Here is a 16545-nt window from a genome sequence, read left to right on the forward strand (position 1 = left end):
TGTGGAAGAAAAACACCTCGACGGCAGGGTCTAGAACTGCAGATTTCGTCCACCTAATTATCCACTTCTTTTTTAAGTTCATTTCTCTCTGGTAAACCATAAAAAGTACAGGATTTGCTAGGTGGCTCCGATCCACCCGGGCTGGACCCCCATAATTCCGCCGTCGAAAACCTTCACCGCAGCTGCCCCACGGCATCAGCCGGCCAGTGTTGCAACTGCCGAACACAAAAAATCATCCAAAACATCCGACCAACAAAATTAAATAGACCATGGCGAAAAGCAAAAGCGCTGAGGTATCCTTTTATTATCTAAGCAGTGACGTTGCTCGTGCGGCTGGCCGACTTGGCGAGACGAGCCTCGCGACCTTTCTCCGACCACGGGAAGTGGAAGACGGGAATGAGGAAGAACGAGTTGCTGTTGTTTCCGTCAGCGAACCAGGTCCCGATTGCATTACAGGCCAAGGAGGTGAGAAACTGGGTTTGGGAGTGGTCTGGGCATGGTCTTGGTTGACGGAAGTGGCTGACGATCGGTGCCTTGGCGCATGCAACCGAAGCTGCTTCTCTCCAAGACCCCGAATCTGCGTGAGGTGGTTTCGTAGGTGCGGAGAAGCTCCCGTTGGGGCCGGGAACTCTGGGAAAGGGAGAAGATGGGAGTAAAAGGTTACGAGTAAAGATAAACATACCTGCTGTCGGCAATGCCGGCAAACGCGTTGTACCATGCCAAGAAGGCAGCAAGCATACCGAAACCGCCACCAGCGTGCTTGAGACTCAGAGCCGCAGCCGCGTTACCGTTGTTGGCAGCGTAGTGGCCGCAAGCAAGCATAAGGAAGGCAATGTCAAGGGTGAAGAAGAGCATGAAGAACATGACTGTCGACCGGAGCGTGCAGAGTAGCAGGATCGTCGTGAAGATGAACCAGCCCGTCAGGAAGAAGCCAACAGCCGAGTCGGCCATCAGAGGGTCGATCTCTCTCATATTCTCGTTTACGTACGGGCCACCAGCGCCGAGGATGTTCCAGTGAGGTGTGTTGAGGATGGCGTAGGCGATCCAGAAACCACCGTAAGACGACAGCGCCGTGGCACCAAACGTGTTGCCAACTGCCATTTCCCTGCGAAACAATTCCACATCAGAACATGTCCGTCCCGGCACCCTGCCATGTCAAAGTCGGTGCTTGGGGACTTACCACATGCCGGCCAGGAGCTGGACGAGACCACCATAACCGTACGCGAGCGGGACAGCGATGTGCGGCGGCTCGACGCCGCGGGCGTTCATGTTGATGGCTGAGAGGACAAAGGTGGTGAGGGCGAAAGCGCTCAGACCCAGCGGCGCGGGGTTGGCGAACTTGCGGTGCTCGACCGGCCGGTAGAGACCCGGCTGGAACTCACCACCGAAGGCGGGCAACCGGGCGTCGTCGCCGGCGTGGACGTTGGCCATTGGGTTCCGAGGGTCATAACTCCGGTGGTGGACGCCATTGGCGCCGGCCGCAGCGCCGGTCGTCTGGCCGATGTCCTTTTCGTTCACGGGATTTACCTGGTCCGCCATTGTGTCGCTGCGGCTTCTTGAAGCAGAGGTGAATGGTAAGATCTCCTCGTTGGCTCTTACTAACAACCGGAGATGACAAGAGGGATGAAAGAGCCGAAGAGAGGCGGCTTTGGAAGAAGTCTGAGGGAGGGGGTGACGGGGCTTGATATAGGTACCAATTTCTCAAGCGGGATACCACGGCTGCTTGTTGGTGCGGTCGGGGTTGAGACCAACGATCGCTTAGGTAGGATCGTCAAATGAACGGCAGGCCTACCACAGGAGAGACGGGCAGGCGGGATCTGTTTTTGTCATCCACCTGTCCGAGTACCAGCTAGCGGTGCGGATCACACCTACGCAAGGAACCTGGTCTAGAGCGGACCGCGTCCTGTGATAGGGTCAAGGTGCATATGCCGGGCACAAGGATCTCGTCCGTCGCCTGGGCATGCCTAAGCATGCCATGCCACGGCTCGGTGGGAGATGGGATATTGCAGCGGGGGGTCGTGCCGCATCGTCTCCCTGCGAACCATCTGCGAGAGAAAGCTGGGGGGGTCGCTACGGGACCTCGGAAAGCGAACCGAATCTGTGCTATGGAAATGCTAGCAGACGGGGCAATTCCCTGTACGAGTTGCACCGAACCCACTCTCTGGGGACAGTGAGGGTAGATGAACCCTAGCTCCCGGGGCAATGGGATAAAATAAAGAGGGGGGGAAGGAAAGGGGGTGGGGTTGGGGGGGTGGGTGGAAGAGCAATAACGGGGACACCGCCAGGGACATTCACTTGTGTATCCTATCGAGGGTTGGCAAGGGAGACGGCCTTCGTTTTGTGTTGCAAAAAATCTCCGGCCCGGATCCAGCAAGGTAGTATAGGTCGTCGTTTGGCCACACTGACGTGCATAACCTGGGGTCTCCCCGCATGAGGAAGACAGGTGGCAGAGGACTCGAATATCAGGCAGTGGATGAACCACCAAACCCCGGCCGAAGCTTGCTTCTTTCTCAAGAACATTTTCTGGTCATCTAACCTCGGATTAGCGCCATAGAAAACCATGACTGGGACCAATCTTCTTGCTCGTGCCGAGATCTGACATCGGCCATACGGGCAAAAGGTTGGGCAAATCATGACGCTTTTTGGCAGAAACTTGCAGACACCGTTTGGGGAACGACTCCGCACCCAGAAAACGGTAAAGCGCTAATCTGGGCCTCCACACCCCCTGGCGGGCGGGAATAATTTGTATGCTGTTAAAACGTTTAAAACCCCCAGATGACAGCAGTCGCCGGGGAAGATCGTCGAAAAGGAGCCTACCCAATGTCTGGGGTAAAGGCGAATCCCTGGCAATGGCTCATTTGCGGACAAGGGCAGCGCTCTCACACGGTGAAGAAGCCCGTGGCGTGCATCCCAACTGGTCCGATCCACCAAGCCACACCACATGGCGTTTCAAGGGAGTCGATCGGTCGGTGTACCGGAAAATGACCCCTCATTATCCCATGTCCATCCGACCTGTGAGCTTCCTGGGAAAGTCCCGATTTGCCCACTGATCTGGCCAGGCCCCGTTTGTGTCCTTGGATGAATTCACTTGGTTTGTCCGACTCTCTGTAGACAATCGCTTGGACTGATTGGGGTCACAATCCTACCCACCACCCGCCCGCGTGCCAGCAACTTGGAAAGAAGCGAACCCTGGCATGCAGGGCAATCCAGGCGTTCTGGGTCGTCATGTGCTGCCGCGATTCAAGACTGGTGGATATCGCCTCTCCTCCTGAACGCCGGGTCGCGATGTTGATACAAAATTCACCTTTTCATGCTGTTGGCAGTTTGTCGTTGACATGCCAAGGGCGCACGTCGTTCTCATCGAAGCTCCCAAGACACTAACGGGCTTGGGGCCAAGACGGCAAACTCGGCATCGGTTTCCCAGCCTTCGATTGGGCGCCACGCTGCGATTCCGCGCAGGATGGCGAAAGAAACACATGGCCGCCAAGCAGCAACCAAGCCGCGGCGCTGCCTGGTCGTCGACTCCCGTCCACCATTGCCGGCTGGGCTTGCGTACCCCCCAAGTCGAGAGGCTACCAGTCCGCAGGCGGCGGTCTAAAGGAGCTGGGGAAGGCGAGAAAAACAAAGCAGCACCACATGTTTTTCAAAACTCGGAAAGGCCGATGACGGCGACCTCTGCGGACACCAAATGCATTCTAAGTTAGCAGCCGGAGAGTGTCTCAACACTCCGAAGGGGGTCGGGCTCCTCAGCCCCGGCGATCCGGATGACGAGGCATTCAGACGGAGACCCACAAACCTGTCCTGAGGATCTGGGGCCCGGCTGGGGTTTGAAGACCAAGCCGGTGCACCTTCCCAACGAAGGAATCGGTTTAGGGGTTGTTGGAGCTTGTGAGTGGCTATTGCTGAGTGATCATCGTTGCTATTGACATCATGGGAAGCCGACACAACCTTGCACACAACTGGTTGGTTTCCCCTCCGGGGCCCAGATTCGCTGCAGAGTACGGAGCCGTGTTGGCGTGTCAGCGCCAGAATTCTCGTGTATGGTAAGGTTCGATGGTGTCAGAACTGCCCCGCTCTCTAGAGCCAACAGCTTGCGATGCACCGTAGAAGCATGAAAGATTCGATGGGAATGCCTTTTTTCCGGCGCTAGCTTGATGGCTTCCAGGTTGTTTTCGATGCCCCCTGGTTCCCACGTCGATGCACCCCGGTGGGGGTGGATCGAGCTGTGATGCACTGGCCTGTGCCACACATACACCGCGAAAGCGAAACCCCAGCAAAAACAAGGTTCCAAACCTGGAGACGAGCATGTCAAAAGGGAACCCGTCAACATCGGGAGTATGTGCAGCAAACGAGTCTCAGCATAATAGGGAAAGCGGAGACTGAGCTCGACAGCATCGCCGAATCGTGGTCCCTTGAATCTCGGAGCTCGCAACCAACAAAGACTCATATACCCACCCATTCTTCTGGTTTCTTCTGACATCTCCGCGGTAAAGGCATCCTGAATGGCCAACATGGGAACGGTTGTGCATCCCGGCGAGCCATGCAGAAAGGGTAGTATGCAATACGTAACCGGAAATGCAGTGCATATTAGGTAGAAGCATTATTTACCGGGGTGTTTTGCTGCGGGCCGATCTTGGCTGTATTTCCCCACAACGGCAATCCGCACGACGCACACATTTCCATTTCTCAGGAGCGCTTCCACCCAAAAACACTTGGTCCTGCGATCTAAAGATTGTTTGAGCCCCATTGTCTGCTTACGAATCAGCCTCCCCGATCCGCGGTCAGAGAGGAGGAAGAGGGAGAGATGCATCGATGCGCTCAGCCTGGGAACGGCCAGAGGTGGCCTTGCTCACGCTCCGAGGTGCCCTCTCTCCCTCTCTCATTCTGCATTCTACGTCAACTTTGTACGGCCGTGCAAGATGGCCCAGGGCTCGGCCGATTCGCTTGGCTAAAGTCGCGCGAACAACCACCTTGGACAGAGGCCGTTGGGTCGCTCAGTGGGTGGTGGCATCGGGTACTCTTCTCTTGCAGCCCGTCGTCACATTGAACCCCTAAACACGGCACCGGGAGTTGACCTATAGGCCAACGAGTGACCTCCTCGGGCTTTTATCCAGCCCGAGTCATCGTTGAGTTGCTCTGAGAACACACCATCTCGGTGCTTTGAGCGGCGATCTCGTTTGGGGTTGAGTATGCCCAAGACCGACCCGCTTCCCTCCTGAGGAATCGACCAGGTCGATTGTGGGAGCTACACGACTGCGAGAACCTATATAAGTCTTCTCTGCAGAATGTCTAGTACTGTACCATATCGTGCTCAGCTGACACAAGCAGTGGCATTGTCATCGGACATTTTGGACATATGCACACGCCTTAGTACAGTTAGCATCCGCTGTAGTATTTTCCTTTGTCCCCTGGGATGCGAGTTTCTGCCGTCGAGAGAGGAAGGTGGTTTTATCCCCTGCCCTAAGAAACGGAGCAATCGGACGGGACATGGGAAGGAGCAGAGACTTCTGCACTCGATCGACTATACCATATACCCTCCGACGCGGTCGCGGCTCACACCGGCCTCCTTTTACCAGCACACACCCTCAAAAGATACACACCATGTTTACCACCCTGGTACCAGTACTCTCCATTCCCCAGTCATCCTGGCTTTGCATTTTATTTTGTTTTTCTTTTGTTTCCAGTCGCCCAGGCAAATGCAGGACGAAGTTGCAAAAGACCTACGAGGCAATTCTCACGGCCTCTGCCTCTCTCCCCGGTAGTGCAAGCAATTGCCGTCATACCCGCAAAAAGCTTAGCAACGGGAAAGGCGTCCATGCCAAGGGCGGAGAGAGAAACGCTGCAGTTTTGGCGCCAACCTTTGCTTCGCCACACACATACGACCAAAGGTACCTCGAGGACGAAGTTTGCTTGACTGGTGATCCCGTTCTAGTATTCCTGTACACACCCCCTCTCCCGACTTTAAATCCTTCATGGACCTTGTTTAATCTCGTGCCGCGTCTCCTTGCAACGGAACATCCTACCTCATTCGTACCCTGGCCACCGCATTAACCCTCGCTTTTCACGTAGGTACAAAGGGCTTCAGCGAGGTACATGCCATGGGAGAAATTTCCTGAAATGCTGGCGTTCCTCGATCATATCGTGAGCCGAGGGCTCACCAACTACTAGGCAAGGAGAGACATGCTCGCATCAATCCTTGACACCGACACCATTTCTCCGCGAGGCTTGCCCGCATCTGGCTGTGGCATCTTGTTATGTAGTATGCGTATACATTGTTCCCTGTTCATCTAGGCAATACCGCATATTCCACAACATTGAACCCAAAAACGGCAGAAGATTGTGACGTACCACCATCTCCAGCACTGAGGACACACCGGCCAACTCATTCAAAAATTTGAAGACGCTGAGAGAAGAGAAAGCGGTCGCTAAATACCGACAATCACCATCAAATCGGTAATCAATGCTGGTCATCAGGGCGGATTCCGTACATGCGTACAGGGAATGAGATGTTTGGAGGGCGCTCTCCCCCCCCCCCCCCCCCCCTTCCCACCCCCAACTGCAGCGTTTAGTGTGTCAAGCGCTTAGCAACGCTCTGCGGCCGGGGTGGAGATGCCGATTTCCGTGTTATCTTTGCTGGCTTTCATAATTCTTAAATCCTGCGACTGTGGGGTTATGGCAGCCTTTTGGTGTACTGATACATGCCTTGGGTTGATCCTGTGCGCCGTTAAGGATGCGCCCGGCGCCCGAAGTACAAGGTTTTGAAGGAGCTACCTGAGAACTCATCATTCTCGTTCATCCTACGTGGGTTGGGCAGAGACGGCCCTCAAGAGGGAGTTGCATCCGCCCAGCGCTTACTTAACATCCAGCGGACTTGGCATCGCGAAGAGCCTCACTCACCAGAGAAGAGAAGTTCTCTCAGAATGCAACACCGCTGACGATGTCACCGCAGCCCTGAATCTCCGTTGCATACGCGAACGGCTGCTTTACCCGGATCTTGAACTTGCAGGTACGTATCGGCTCGGGACGTGCAATAACAGCTGTCAATGAACAAGAGGTAAGGGCTGGAGACACAACACCAAGTTCCCGGGACAGCAGTAGCATCACAACGGGGTTGCACCCACCGGGAAGGGTAGATCCCGCCACCGTCACACGTGTCGCCCTTGCCGTGGGCGTGGGCGCAAATGTGTTCGCCACTCCTTGGTATGCAGTACTGTAGGTCGTTATAGTACATCATGAACTTTTTGTCTCCCCTCCGGGGAGCGGGGACAAGGTGACCTCATCGCAACCAAAACAAGCTTCTCGGATCGTCCCGAGCATAGGGGTGTGTGCGTTTGTGCACATGCGAAACACACACGACCCCGATCCACTCCCTCAGAGTGGAAGGGGTGGGGAAAGGGGAGGGAGAGAAGAAAAGATCATGAAAATGAGGGAAATCAGGAATGTGCCACCGGTGCTGCTACAAGGTTTGTGTAAGGCAGAACGGGAGGGACGGAAACTCCCGACCATACACCTACCTGCATTGTACGTAACAAGCACACGGATCGAGGGTGCCGATGCCCGTGATTCGAATGCCGAATCTCCACCGAGGCATGCCATACGCCCCCGGTGTGATGCTCCGCTGGTACGTACGATGGCTCCTCAAAACCGGGATTTTGTGAGATGGGACATTGACGACCGGGAACGGCTACGGGGGAGCGGCTGCTGCCGTGGCGCGCGCCATCCCTTCACTTGCGTCCCTGTTCACTGCGGGAGGGGAGATCGATCTGAGACCAGGAACCGGGAACCGGGAACCAGGACCAGGACCATGGTCGCGGAGACGCCATCGCCACCACCGGCACCCTGGAAACATTCGCCGTCACACACTCTTTTGTGTGACCGGTGTGGGAACGGATTCGGTGAAGATTCCGGTTTGCTGTGCTAGTAGCGTGGGTTAAAGTCTGCATATTAATGGCAAAAGACATGACTTGTGGTCATACCGGGGGTTGAAGATCCAGCAGGAGGACTTTCCATCTCCTATGGTTCGGAGGAACTGTTCTGGCCTAGGCCGCGAGTGTGGCCAATCCATAACTGTCTGACTTCTGTAAGGCTATGATGGCCGGTGGGAAGGGAAAGATGTACTCGAGATTGGACACCAACTTCGGTGAAAGCCCTTAGTGTAGGTGGCGCAACACTCTGGACACAGCAGACGAGACACACAACGTCCTAAACTGGGACGCCAAAGAGTGCTTCGAAGGCTTGATTGAAACCCCCAAGTTTGAAGGCCAAACGGCAACCGACATCATGAGACTAATGGGCCAAAGACAGGTATTAGGAAGAGGCTGGGATTAAATAGAGTCTAGGAAATAGAGTGGATTGATCCCAGAGGCCATATCTGAATTTCTTGGGAACGGAGTGCAAAAGAAGAATCACTCAGTGCTCCCGCCTCATCAACAACCTCTGGCGGAGGGACGGAGGAGCACTGACTCGCTCGCCCGCAGCATCCCATGCAACACCAAACATCATACGCCCAAAGGCGTCACCTTCTGGTCTCCGGATTCAGGTTATTGGGAATGGACCTTAGCATTCCGCTCATGTCCAGCCTTGGCATACAACGCGCAGCCAGGGTAGGAATCACCCAGCACCACGAAAGCTTCGTAGATCAAATCGTGAAATTGATTCAGGCCGATCGTGCTAATAACTGCGCAGCCTCAATCTATGCCATTGCCGGAGCCCATGCAAAGTAAAAATCCACAGACGCCCCAAAAGCACCATTCCCGCTGACTGAGCATCACCCTCAATTCAGCAACCTTAGTTGGCGTACCGCTTGCCGTCCCGCAGGGTGTCGGCAAACTCCTCCAGAGGGCTCCTGATGAGCTTGGTCTCCTTCCACAGGTTGGGTGTCAGGAAGCCGTAGGTGTTGGAGACGGCCGCGAACGTGGCCTTGAGCGTGTTCTCGAGGGTCTTGGTCGAGCCGGACGACGAGGTGTAGGCGTCTTCGATACCGGCGAGCTGGAGCAGACGCTTCACAGCAGGAGAAGCGACGAGCGAGGTACCGCGGGGAGCAGGGATAAGCTGAGCACTCTGTTAGCGCCTGGATCCACGCCATATCAAAACCGCAGCAGCCTTCTTATTGTCCGGGGGATACGTACGCGGACGGTGACGGAACCGCACTTGCCGCTCTCCTTGGTAGGGAGAGAGTGCGGGAGACCGAGGTTGGCGCCCCAGTAACCACGTCTAACGGGGATGACGCTGAGCTTGGCGATGATGATGGCGGCGCGAATGGCAGTCGCGACTTCCTTCGAGGTCTTGATACCGAGACCGACGTGGCCCTCGGAGTCGCCAATGATGACGATGGCCTTGAACCGGGTTCGCTGACCGGCACGGGTCTGCTTCTGGACGGGCTTGATCTGTTTTGGGGGGGAAATTGAACGTTAGAAAGCTGCCAGATCCGCATCGTCATCGCGATTTTCGGTTTCGCTGAGCGTACCTTCATGACCTCATCCTTAAGCTTGGGGAGGAAGAAGTCGACAATCTGGTACTCCTTGATCGGGAGCGAGTGGAGGTAGATCTCCTCCATGGTCTTGATCTTGCCAGCCTTCACGAGACGGCCCAACTTGGTGACGGGCTGCCACTCCTTCTCCTCGCTCTTGCCGCCCCGACGTCCACGGCCACGGCCACGGCCGCGACCACGCTCACCACCGCGATCACCCCGGGAAGCGAAACCGCCGCCGCGGGCGCCAGTTCCCCGATCAGCCATTTTTTCGATTGTCAGTGGTTGTCGATGGGGAGTTGTTGTTGTCGTAGACTCGGTCGAGCACTTGGGGCAGGTCAACTTTTTTCCTCCGAGTGCGGGGGGCTTTTTGCAGTGAATTCTCGATTTCTGGTGTGCTATGCGGACAACCCTAAGATTGTGTGGTGCCTAAGATTTCAGGCCGCAAAGGTTCAGTGGTGATGCACGGACCAGCCAACCCCCTGCTGCATGACTTTCGGGCGCTCACCGAAGTGGGAGAGTCAGGACTCGGACGCTAAGCTCATCTTCCGCGATACCATGAATACTGCTGTATTAGTATATAGCTTCGATATGATGTCATACTACTCCTGTTCTATCTGAGGTTGTTATTTCTATCGAACGAGACCTATAGGCTTGCACCGCACTGATCACAAAGACTTGCAATTAGAATCACATCAGGGAAGTTCACATGGATGCTTACCATTGAAGACCCGGCAGGAAGGGACAGAAGCAAGTCTAAGAGACGGTCTCGCGTAACGGCTACTCTATTTCCCACACAAAACCACCCGGCAGGCGATGTATTTTCCTGCCACCGGAACGCCAATACTTGCCCGAAACCTAGGGTGAAAACAACCACTGTACGATGCTAACCATGACCTCCATTTCTAGCTACAAGCCAGTCGGCCGAGTCCAAAGCGCCACTACATAATTAATCACCTCCCGTTAACTTCAACGCCCCTCTGACTCCTCCCAGCACCTCCTCCCTTCGTGCGTTGGTTATGCGGTTGGGTTCTGATTCATCTGCGTTGCAACCTGTGTGAGCCTGCTGCTATGACTATTCAAGGAAAAAATCTGGCCCGGTACCTTGCGCTTTCCACCAGTGGCTGTGATATTGACGAAGCGGCGTGTGTATAGTTCGCGCTTGTGCGCGCGGCCCTTTGGCGTCTTGGGCTTTTCTTGAGGCTCAACCTGACGACGGGGACTCTGTCAGTCACAATCTAACGAATTGAACCGTGTAATGAAGAGTTGAAGATTGTGTCCCACCTTGGGTGTTTGCGACTTAACCTTGCCTACGCATAACCTGTTAGTCTGCTGCCCCTGTTGATCGAGGAATGTGCGGTTAAGATGTCAGAACGGGTTCACTTACCAGCGCGGGCGAGAGAGCCGTGAACTTTGCCCATCTTGAAAGGGGTATGTTAGATTATGGCGGGAAATTACGATTTCTTGTTGCTCACTTTGTGCGGCGAAAGGAGGTGATGGGAAAACTTGAAATGCAGTCAAAGAAGTGATCGAGAGAGATGGATGGTCAAATGCTTGGCCAGTGATTGGCCGGTCTCGGTGGGACCTTCACCGATGACTCGACACCGAACCTGGCCTTCAAACTCCAGACTCGGTTATGGAAAGGGTTAGGGTTATGCTAAGAACAGGAAAAGTAACACTCTTCAGGCGTAGAGTCTCAAACACCAATAAGCTAAGGAGGGAAGGAGATATCGATAGAAGGACAAGAATTCATTTGGGTATCTAAGTTCCGTTATTCCCAGCTACATATTCTCCCAGTTCCCGTTGCAGGGTGTAGCGCCTCCTCATTATGGTCCTTGGTCTCATCCCCCCGTCATCACCACCTTGCATTGCGTTATTATTCCAATTTTGGTGTACTTCACACCCGTCGCCGTTTTTAAGATACACCATTACACGACAGTATGCGGCTTAGGTTGTGCATTTGTAGTGTTGTTGCCACGGGCGCGCAGTGCGTCGAGGGTGTCGACAAAGACGAGGAAACCGAACAGCGCCCACAGGAAGAAGCCAAAAGCGACCGCCGCCTCGACAGCGCCGCAGAATGTGTTACCGCCGCAGTTCGGAGAGCCCCAGTAGGCGGCCAGTGCGATGGACCCGGCAAACCAGAAGATCATGGTGATCCACTCGAGAGCCAGAGACGCCAGGCGGTGGAAGATGCGGGCGTAGTATAGCGGCGTCAAGCCAACATAGGCGAGCACCAGCAGCGTCCAGATCGAGTTGAAGACCATGAAAGACTTGACGCTCGGAGTCCAACGGTAATAGGGGCTGACAACTAAGCGCAAGGTTAGGGCCGGGTGCGTGGCAGGGACGGTCGAGACGATAGGACAAAGAACTCACTGTAAGCTGTCAGTCCCAGCTCGATGACGGCGAAGACCGCCGCAACGATGTGAACTATAGGAACGAAGCGCTGCATGTTTCTTGGGATTTTTTGTTCGGTTCTAATCAAGGCTATATCGTTGAGCTGATGGGCGAAAGTGGAGAGGCGACGTTGGAGCAGTTGAGGCAGATGGTTTATTAGGTGGAGAAGGCAAGACAAAACTGGAGATGGATAAAGAAATGATTTGCGGGTTGGCTTTATATAGTGTCTCGACGTTTATGCCCAAGCAGTGGCGCTCATTGTCCCGCGCAGGCCAGATTTCCTGGCAATAGGCCAAGCAGAACAGAGATGACGTGTTGCCCGGCAATGCACCAAGAGGCTACGACCCAACTCATGTGAGACGAAGACACCTTCTAGAAACCCTATGCTAGACTCAAGCGTGGAATCTCTGCAAGTCAGTAACAGATAAGAGTTAATGCTAACCTAGCTGGTCAGCTGATCAGGCGTGCATTTATCGTCGGGCGGACTAAAGACATGAATATCGCTGACGTCATAATGTAGTGGGTAGTGGTAAATGTGGAGAAGCTGCTGGCTTGTCCCACATGCAACCCCCCCCCCCTTTCCCTGCCAAGCGTCTTCACTCTCAAAACCACGCTCTCTATGTTGCCGTTTGTATCTTTCATCTGAGGCAGAGATTCAACCAATAATGCAAGTCGGTTAACCTTGTTCAACGAGTGCCTGATTACCGACAAGACACACGTAGTCCAAGGTGTAGCCCAATCACCCAACCCGCAGCCAGCGCTCGGGGTCGGTGTGTGTCCTACCCTGCTGTGTCTCGGACTAGAGTCAGGGGCAACTTGTATCAGTGAGCCATGTTGGAGTCTTAAGTCGCGTAATCGGCGATACTCTGCGCTGAGATGGAGTGTGACATGTCTTCCAGAACCGTGCGCTTCGCAACGGTTTACAGTTTCCTTTACTAACACATGGGTAGCATCAGGTTGCAAGGAGCTGCCTGAGCTCGGGGTAGTATAAGCATGTTGTGCAGTGGTAAGTAGCTAAGCCGAAACCCGTGTGCACGACCGATTAGTCCGTACCTGCCATGCCCCGGTTTGCAAGCAGCAAGTCGCTCGTAGAACGGGATACTATAACCCTGCCAGCCGACGGTGTGGCTTCCCCGAAAATGGGAGATAGAAACGACTCGATATGGCCAGTTCTTCGCTTAAACTGGATTGGTGTGTAGCTAATGCTCCGTGTGGACTGTCGGGTAAAGCTGGGCTGCTCTGCCCCGGGTGTTTATATAAATTAAGGTTGGGTGGTCTAGACATGATGCTTGCCTGCATGAACCATGATCTCCTTTCATTGATACTTTCATGATTCTGGCGAGACGAAAACATGAACCCTCTCCCAAGGAGGAGGGATGATGAGGCGAGCCTTCGACCACCCAACTCTATGCGGCTTGCACTGGGTCCTCGACAGCACCAGTTTGTCCTTGCCCACCGTCTTCACGGGGAGGCTGGATGTTCTGCACTGGATGATGCTACACGTGCGTGGTAAGACGGCTTATTGGGCGAGTGCGTTCACGCTGGGTCGAGCATTGCGCGCTTCGCCAAGGAGAGGCAAGCCTGTTACGTTTACAGACTTTGAGGTTAGTATGGACTATATGATCTGGACTCGCGTGGCCCGTCTTGCTATTGGGCATCACCTCCTGACGGCTCTACATTAGAGTCTTGATCCCACAGTTGTAGACAACGTTTCTGAGGCGATGTAGAACCCTGGAGTTGGCCCATCTGCTTTTGGGGTTTCCTCGTGGCAGTAGAGCCCCGCACTTTCCGGTTCACGGACTCGAGCGCTTGCCTCTGATAGCGCTGGGAAAGCACAGTGAACCATGCGGGATCCTTCAACGGTTCTGAGCCAGACGGTTGTGGCTTCGGGGGAATGTGACTTCGAGAGGTTGGGTAGTAGGCAACGGTTGCTTCTACACCATTCTCTTCGACTCCTCTTAGAGACGGGAGATGGGCTCGAATGCGGGATTGACCGCTCGCCGCGGCATGACAGTTCATTGAGGGAGATATCTACCTACACGGGATCGATCTCAAAGGCGTACATTCTAGCCGTACTCTGCCAAACGAGCCGAGGACGGTTTGCGATGCTGACAAGAAGCCATATCTCTATGGCACCATGATGAGTGAGATGATGTACCAACCGAGCCTGGAAATACTGTCACAGCATGGCGGAAACATCTCACAGAGCTCTCCTTCAAGGACCCGAGACTGCTGCCTGAGCTGCAACAGCATGAATGTTTTAATGAGTTACGACTTGGGCATGATAAACGCAGAATACGCGGGAGCGAACTAGCCATCAATTTAGCAGTCGGACGCGTTGGGCAACGGTCGAGATCGTTTCAGCCCCCAAACTCCTCGGTGAGTGCGTAATCGAATCTTTGATTGCGTGTAGAATACTCGATGAGACCTGACTGCATGCGTAGTGGCCCCACCCTTCCCTTGCTGCCTACGATTCAGCTTGGAGCTATTGCGTGTCGAGGGGTATAGCTGTATTGCAAACCTCGAGTCATTCCCGCAGCCTTCTCGAACTGAAATGCTAGCGAGTAAACTATTTATACTCGAGGGAGGAGGCAATGGGCATGGTTTTCCAAGTAGACTACTTGTGATTTCTTTTTGCTTTTCTTTCATTTTTTTCTTTTTATTGGGTAGACGACGAGGCAAATCAGGATACCAAATTCTCACCTGCCTCTGACAATACGGGACCCCGCGAGAACCATGAATCCATACGTCGCGATCGTCTCATCGCTGCTCTTTTTACCAGCATTGTACTTTCTTCTTCACCGCCCGAAGCAAAACACGAAACCACACGAGAACGAAGCCGAAACAGAACAGCCACGAGCAGGTTGGCGCCAGCAATATGAGGACTGGAAACTCTTCCTGCCCCTCCTGCTGCCCAAAGACAGCGCCGTTCGCCGGAGGCTGGTGTACCGGTACTTGATGATGTTTATATGTGTCGGCGCGAGGAGGGTCCTCAGAGTGGCCCATCCCATTTTGCTGAGGCGAATTGTGCAGGTCCTGAGCTCCGAGACAGTATCGCCCCGTCTACCGTGGATTGAGATTGCCCTCTTCATCTTCCTCCATAAGGTAGTACAGGGCGTCATCAATAACGTACAAGAGGCCTTCAGAGCAAGAGCGGAAGGCGTACTGGTAAAAAACATCTCCGTGATCCTATATACCAGGCTGCTCGAATTAAGCGCCGATTATCACGAGAACAAGAAGTCTGGAAGCGTGTGGAGAGCGGTTCACCGATCCGGAAGTCAGACTGTCGCTTATTTTGGCGACATCTTCTTCACCGAGGTAGCCATGGTATTCGATGTCATCCTCAGCATCGGAACCTGCTGGACCATCTTTGACGGCGGCCTTGCACTCGCCATGTCTGCCGCCTTCGCCTGTTACGTCGGCTTCTCGCTGGCGTTGCGACAGCATACCAGGCGAAACTTCGATATCGTGATCAAGGAGAACGAGAGGGAGGCAAACCTGAGCTATGATGTCATTCAAAACTGGCCAACTGTCTCGCACTTCAACAGGGTTGAGTACGAGGGCAACCGATATACGTCGGCCATCAAGAGGAGCAGGGAGGCATATGACCAACTGTTCTTGAACCATCAAATTTGGAGAAGCATCGGCAGGGACCTCGTCGCAAGCGTCGGCATGGCGGCCGTTTGCATCCTCGGGGGTTATCAGATCCGGACGTCCCAGCGAAGCACGGGCGACTTTATCATGCTCTTCCAGTTCCTCACCGACACGTTCCCGCAGCTCGTGTCCCTCTCGCGCATATTCGAGAGTACGGATCGGTTCCTCTCGAATAGCCACAATGTTATCGAGCTTCTCAAGCTTCAGCCAACAGTGAAAGACAAGGAAGGTGCTCCAGACCTGAAGGTCGGAAACGGAACCGTCGAGTTTGACAATGTCAGCTTCTCGTACAACGGGAAGACGGATGTTGTCAAAAGCGTCTCGTTCAAGGCCGAGGGAGGGAGAACCGTAGCCATCGTGGGTGAAACGGGGGGCGGCAAGTCGACACTTCTCAAGCTGCTGAGCCGAACGTACGATGTCAAGAGCGGAGCCATCAGAATCGACGGACAGGATCTCCGCGACGTCCGCCAGGATTCACTACGAGAGCAGATGAGCATTGTCCCGCAGCTGATCGGCGTCTTCAACGCGTCGATCCTTGAGAACCTCCGCTATGCGAACCTCGAGGCGACTAGGGAACAGATCGAGCAGGCGTGCGAGGCTGCGGCGCTGCACAAGAGGATAATGTCGTTCCCCGATGGGTACGACCAGGTCGTGGGAGAAAGGGGGGTGAAACTCTCCGGGGGGGAACGCCAACGGCTCGCAATTGCGAGAGCGCTCCTCCGGCCGGGGCGGATCGTGCTGCTCGATGAGGCAACGAGCGATCTGGACGCTGAGACTGAGGCCCGGATTCAGGATTACTTGAAGAAGTGGTACGTTGGGCGGACCGTCATTGTCGTGGCGCACAGGCTCGCTACCATAGCCAACGCGGACCTCATAATCCCATTCAAGGATGGTCAAGTGGTTGAGGTTGGGCGGCACGGCGAGCTGCTACAAAAGAAGGGTTACTTTTACATGCTGTGGAACAAGCAGAGGCTCGCTTGGAACCCAGCTTCGAAAATAGAAGCAGAGTCGGAGGTCTGATGTAGTTG

The 16545-nt window shown here is 54.5% G+C and overlaps 5 protein-coding genes across 5 annotated transcripts; 1 reads left to right on the top strand and 4 right to left on the bottom strand.

Annotated features, from left to right (window-relative positions):
• Positions 1 to 308: 308 nt before the first annotated feature.
• Positions 309 to 1539, bottom strand: mug86 (Meiotically up-regulated protein 86 protein; the record flags this gene model as incomplete). The annotated part of the gene is made up of 3 exons (XM_071062970.1): positions 309 to 414; positions 683 to 1105; positions 1181 to 1539. 3 exons carry the CDS (start codon positions 1537 to 1539, stop codon positions 309 to 311), a joined length of 888 nt encoding a protein of 295 aa, XP_070919071.1.
• A 7248-nt stretch (positions 1540 to 8787) lies between these two features.
• On the bottom strand, positions 8788 to 9736 carry RPS2 (40S ribosomal protein uS5; the record flags this gene model as incomplete). The annotated part of the gene is made up of 3 exons (XM_071062971.1): positions 8788 to 9051; positions 9129 to 9386; positions 9467 to 9736. The coding sequence occupies 3 exons, from the start codon at positions 9734 to 9736 to the stop codon at positions 8788 to 8790; spliced, it is 792 nt and encodes a 263-aa protein (XP_070919072.1).
• A 750-nt stretch (positions 9737 to 10486) lies between these two features.
• rps30a (40S ribosomal protein eS30) lies at positions 10487 to 10890 on the bottom strand (the record flags this gene model as incomplete). Its single annotated transcript, XM_071062972.1, has 4 exons — positions 10487 to 10510; positions 10574 to 10678; positions 10754 to 10779; positions 10857 to 10890. 4 exons carry the CDS (start codon positions 10888 to 10890, stop codon positions 10487 to 10489), a joined length of 189 nt encoding a protein of 62 aa, XP_070919073.1.
• A 507-nt stretch (positions 10891 to 11397) lies between these two features.
• MFIFM68171_07553 (uncharacterized protein) lies at positions 11398 to 11918 on the bottom strand (the record flags this gene model as incomplete). The annotated part of the gene is made up of 2 exons (XM_071062973.1): positions 11398 to 11777; positions 11843 to 11918. The coding sequence occupies 2 exons, from the start codon at positions 11916 to 11918 to the stop codon at positions 11398 to 11400; spliced, it is 456 nt and encodes a 151-aa protein (XP_070919074.1).
• Positions 11919 to 14599: 2681 nt separating this feature from the next.
• MFIFM68171_07554 (uncharacterized protein) lies at positions 14600 to 16537 on the top strand (the record flags this gene model as incomplete). Its single annotated transcript, XM_071062974.1, has 1 exon — positions 14600 to 16537. The coding sequence occupies one exon, from the start codon at positions 14600 to 14602 to the stop codon at positions 16535 to 16537; it is 1938 nt and encodes a 645-aa protein (XP_070919075.1).
• Positions 16538 to 16545: the final 8 nt, after the last annotated feature.

This window comes from Madurella fahalii (assembly GCF_045866475.1).
Source record: "Madurella fahalii IFM 68171 DNA, scaffold_4, whole genome shotgun sequence".
In the NCBI taxonomy this organism is placed as follows: domain Eukaryota; kingdom Fungi; phylum Ascomycota; class Sordariomycetes; order Sordariales; genus Madurella; species Madurella fahalii.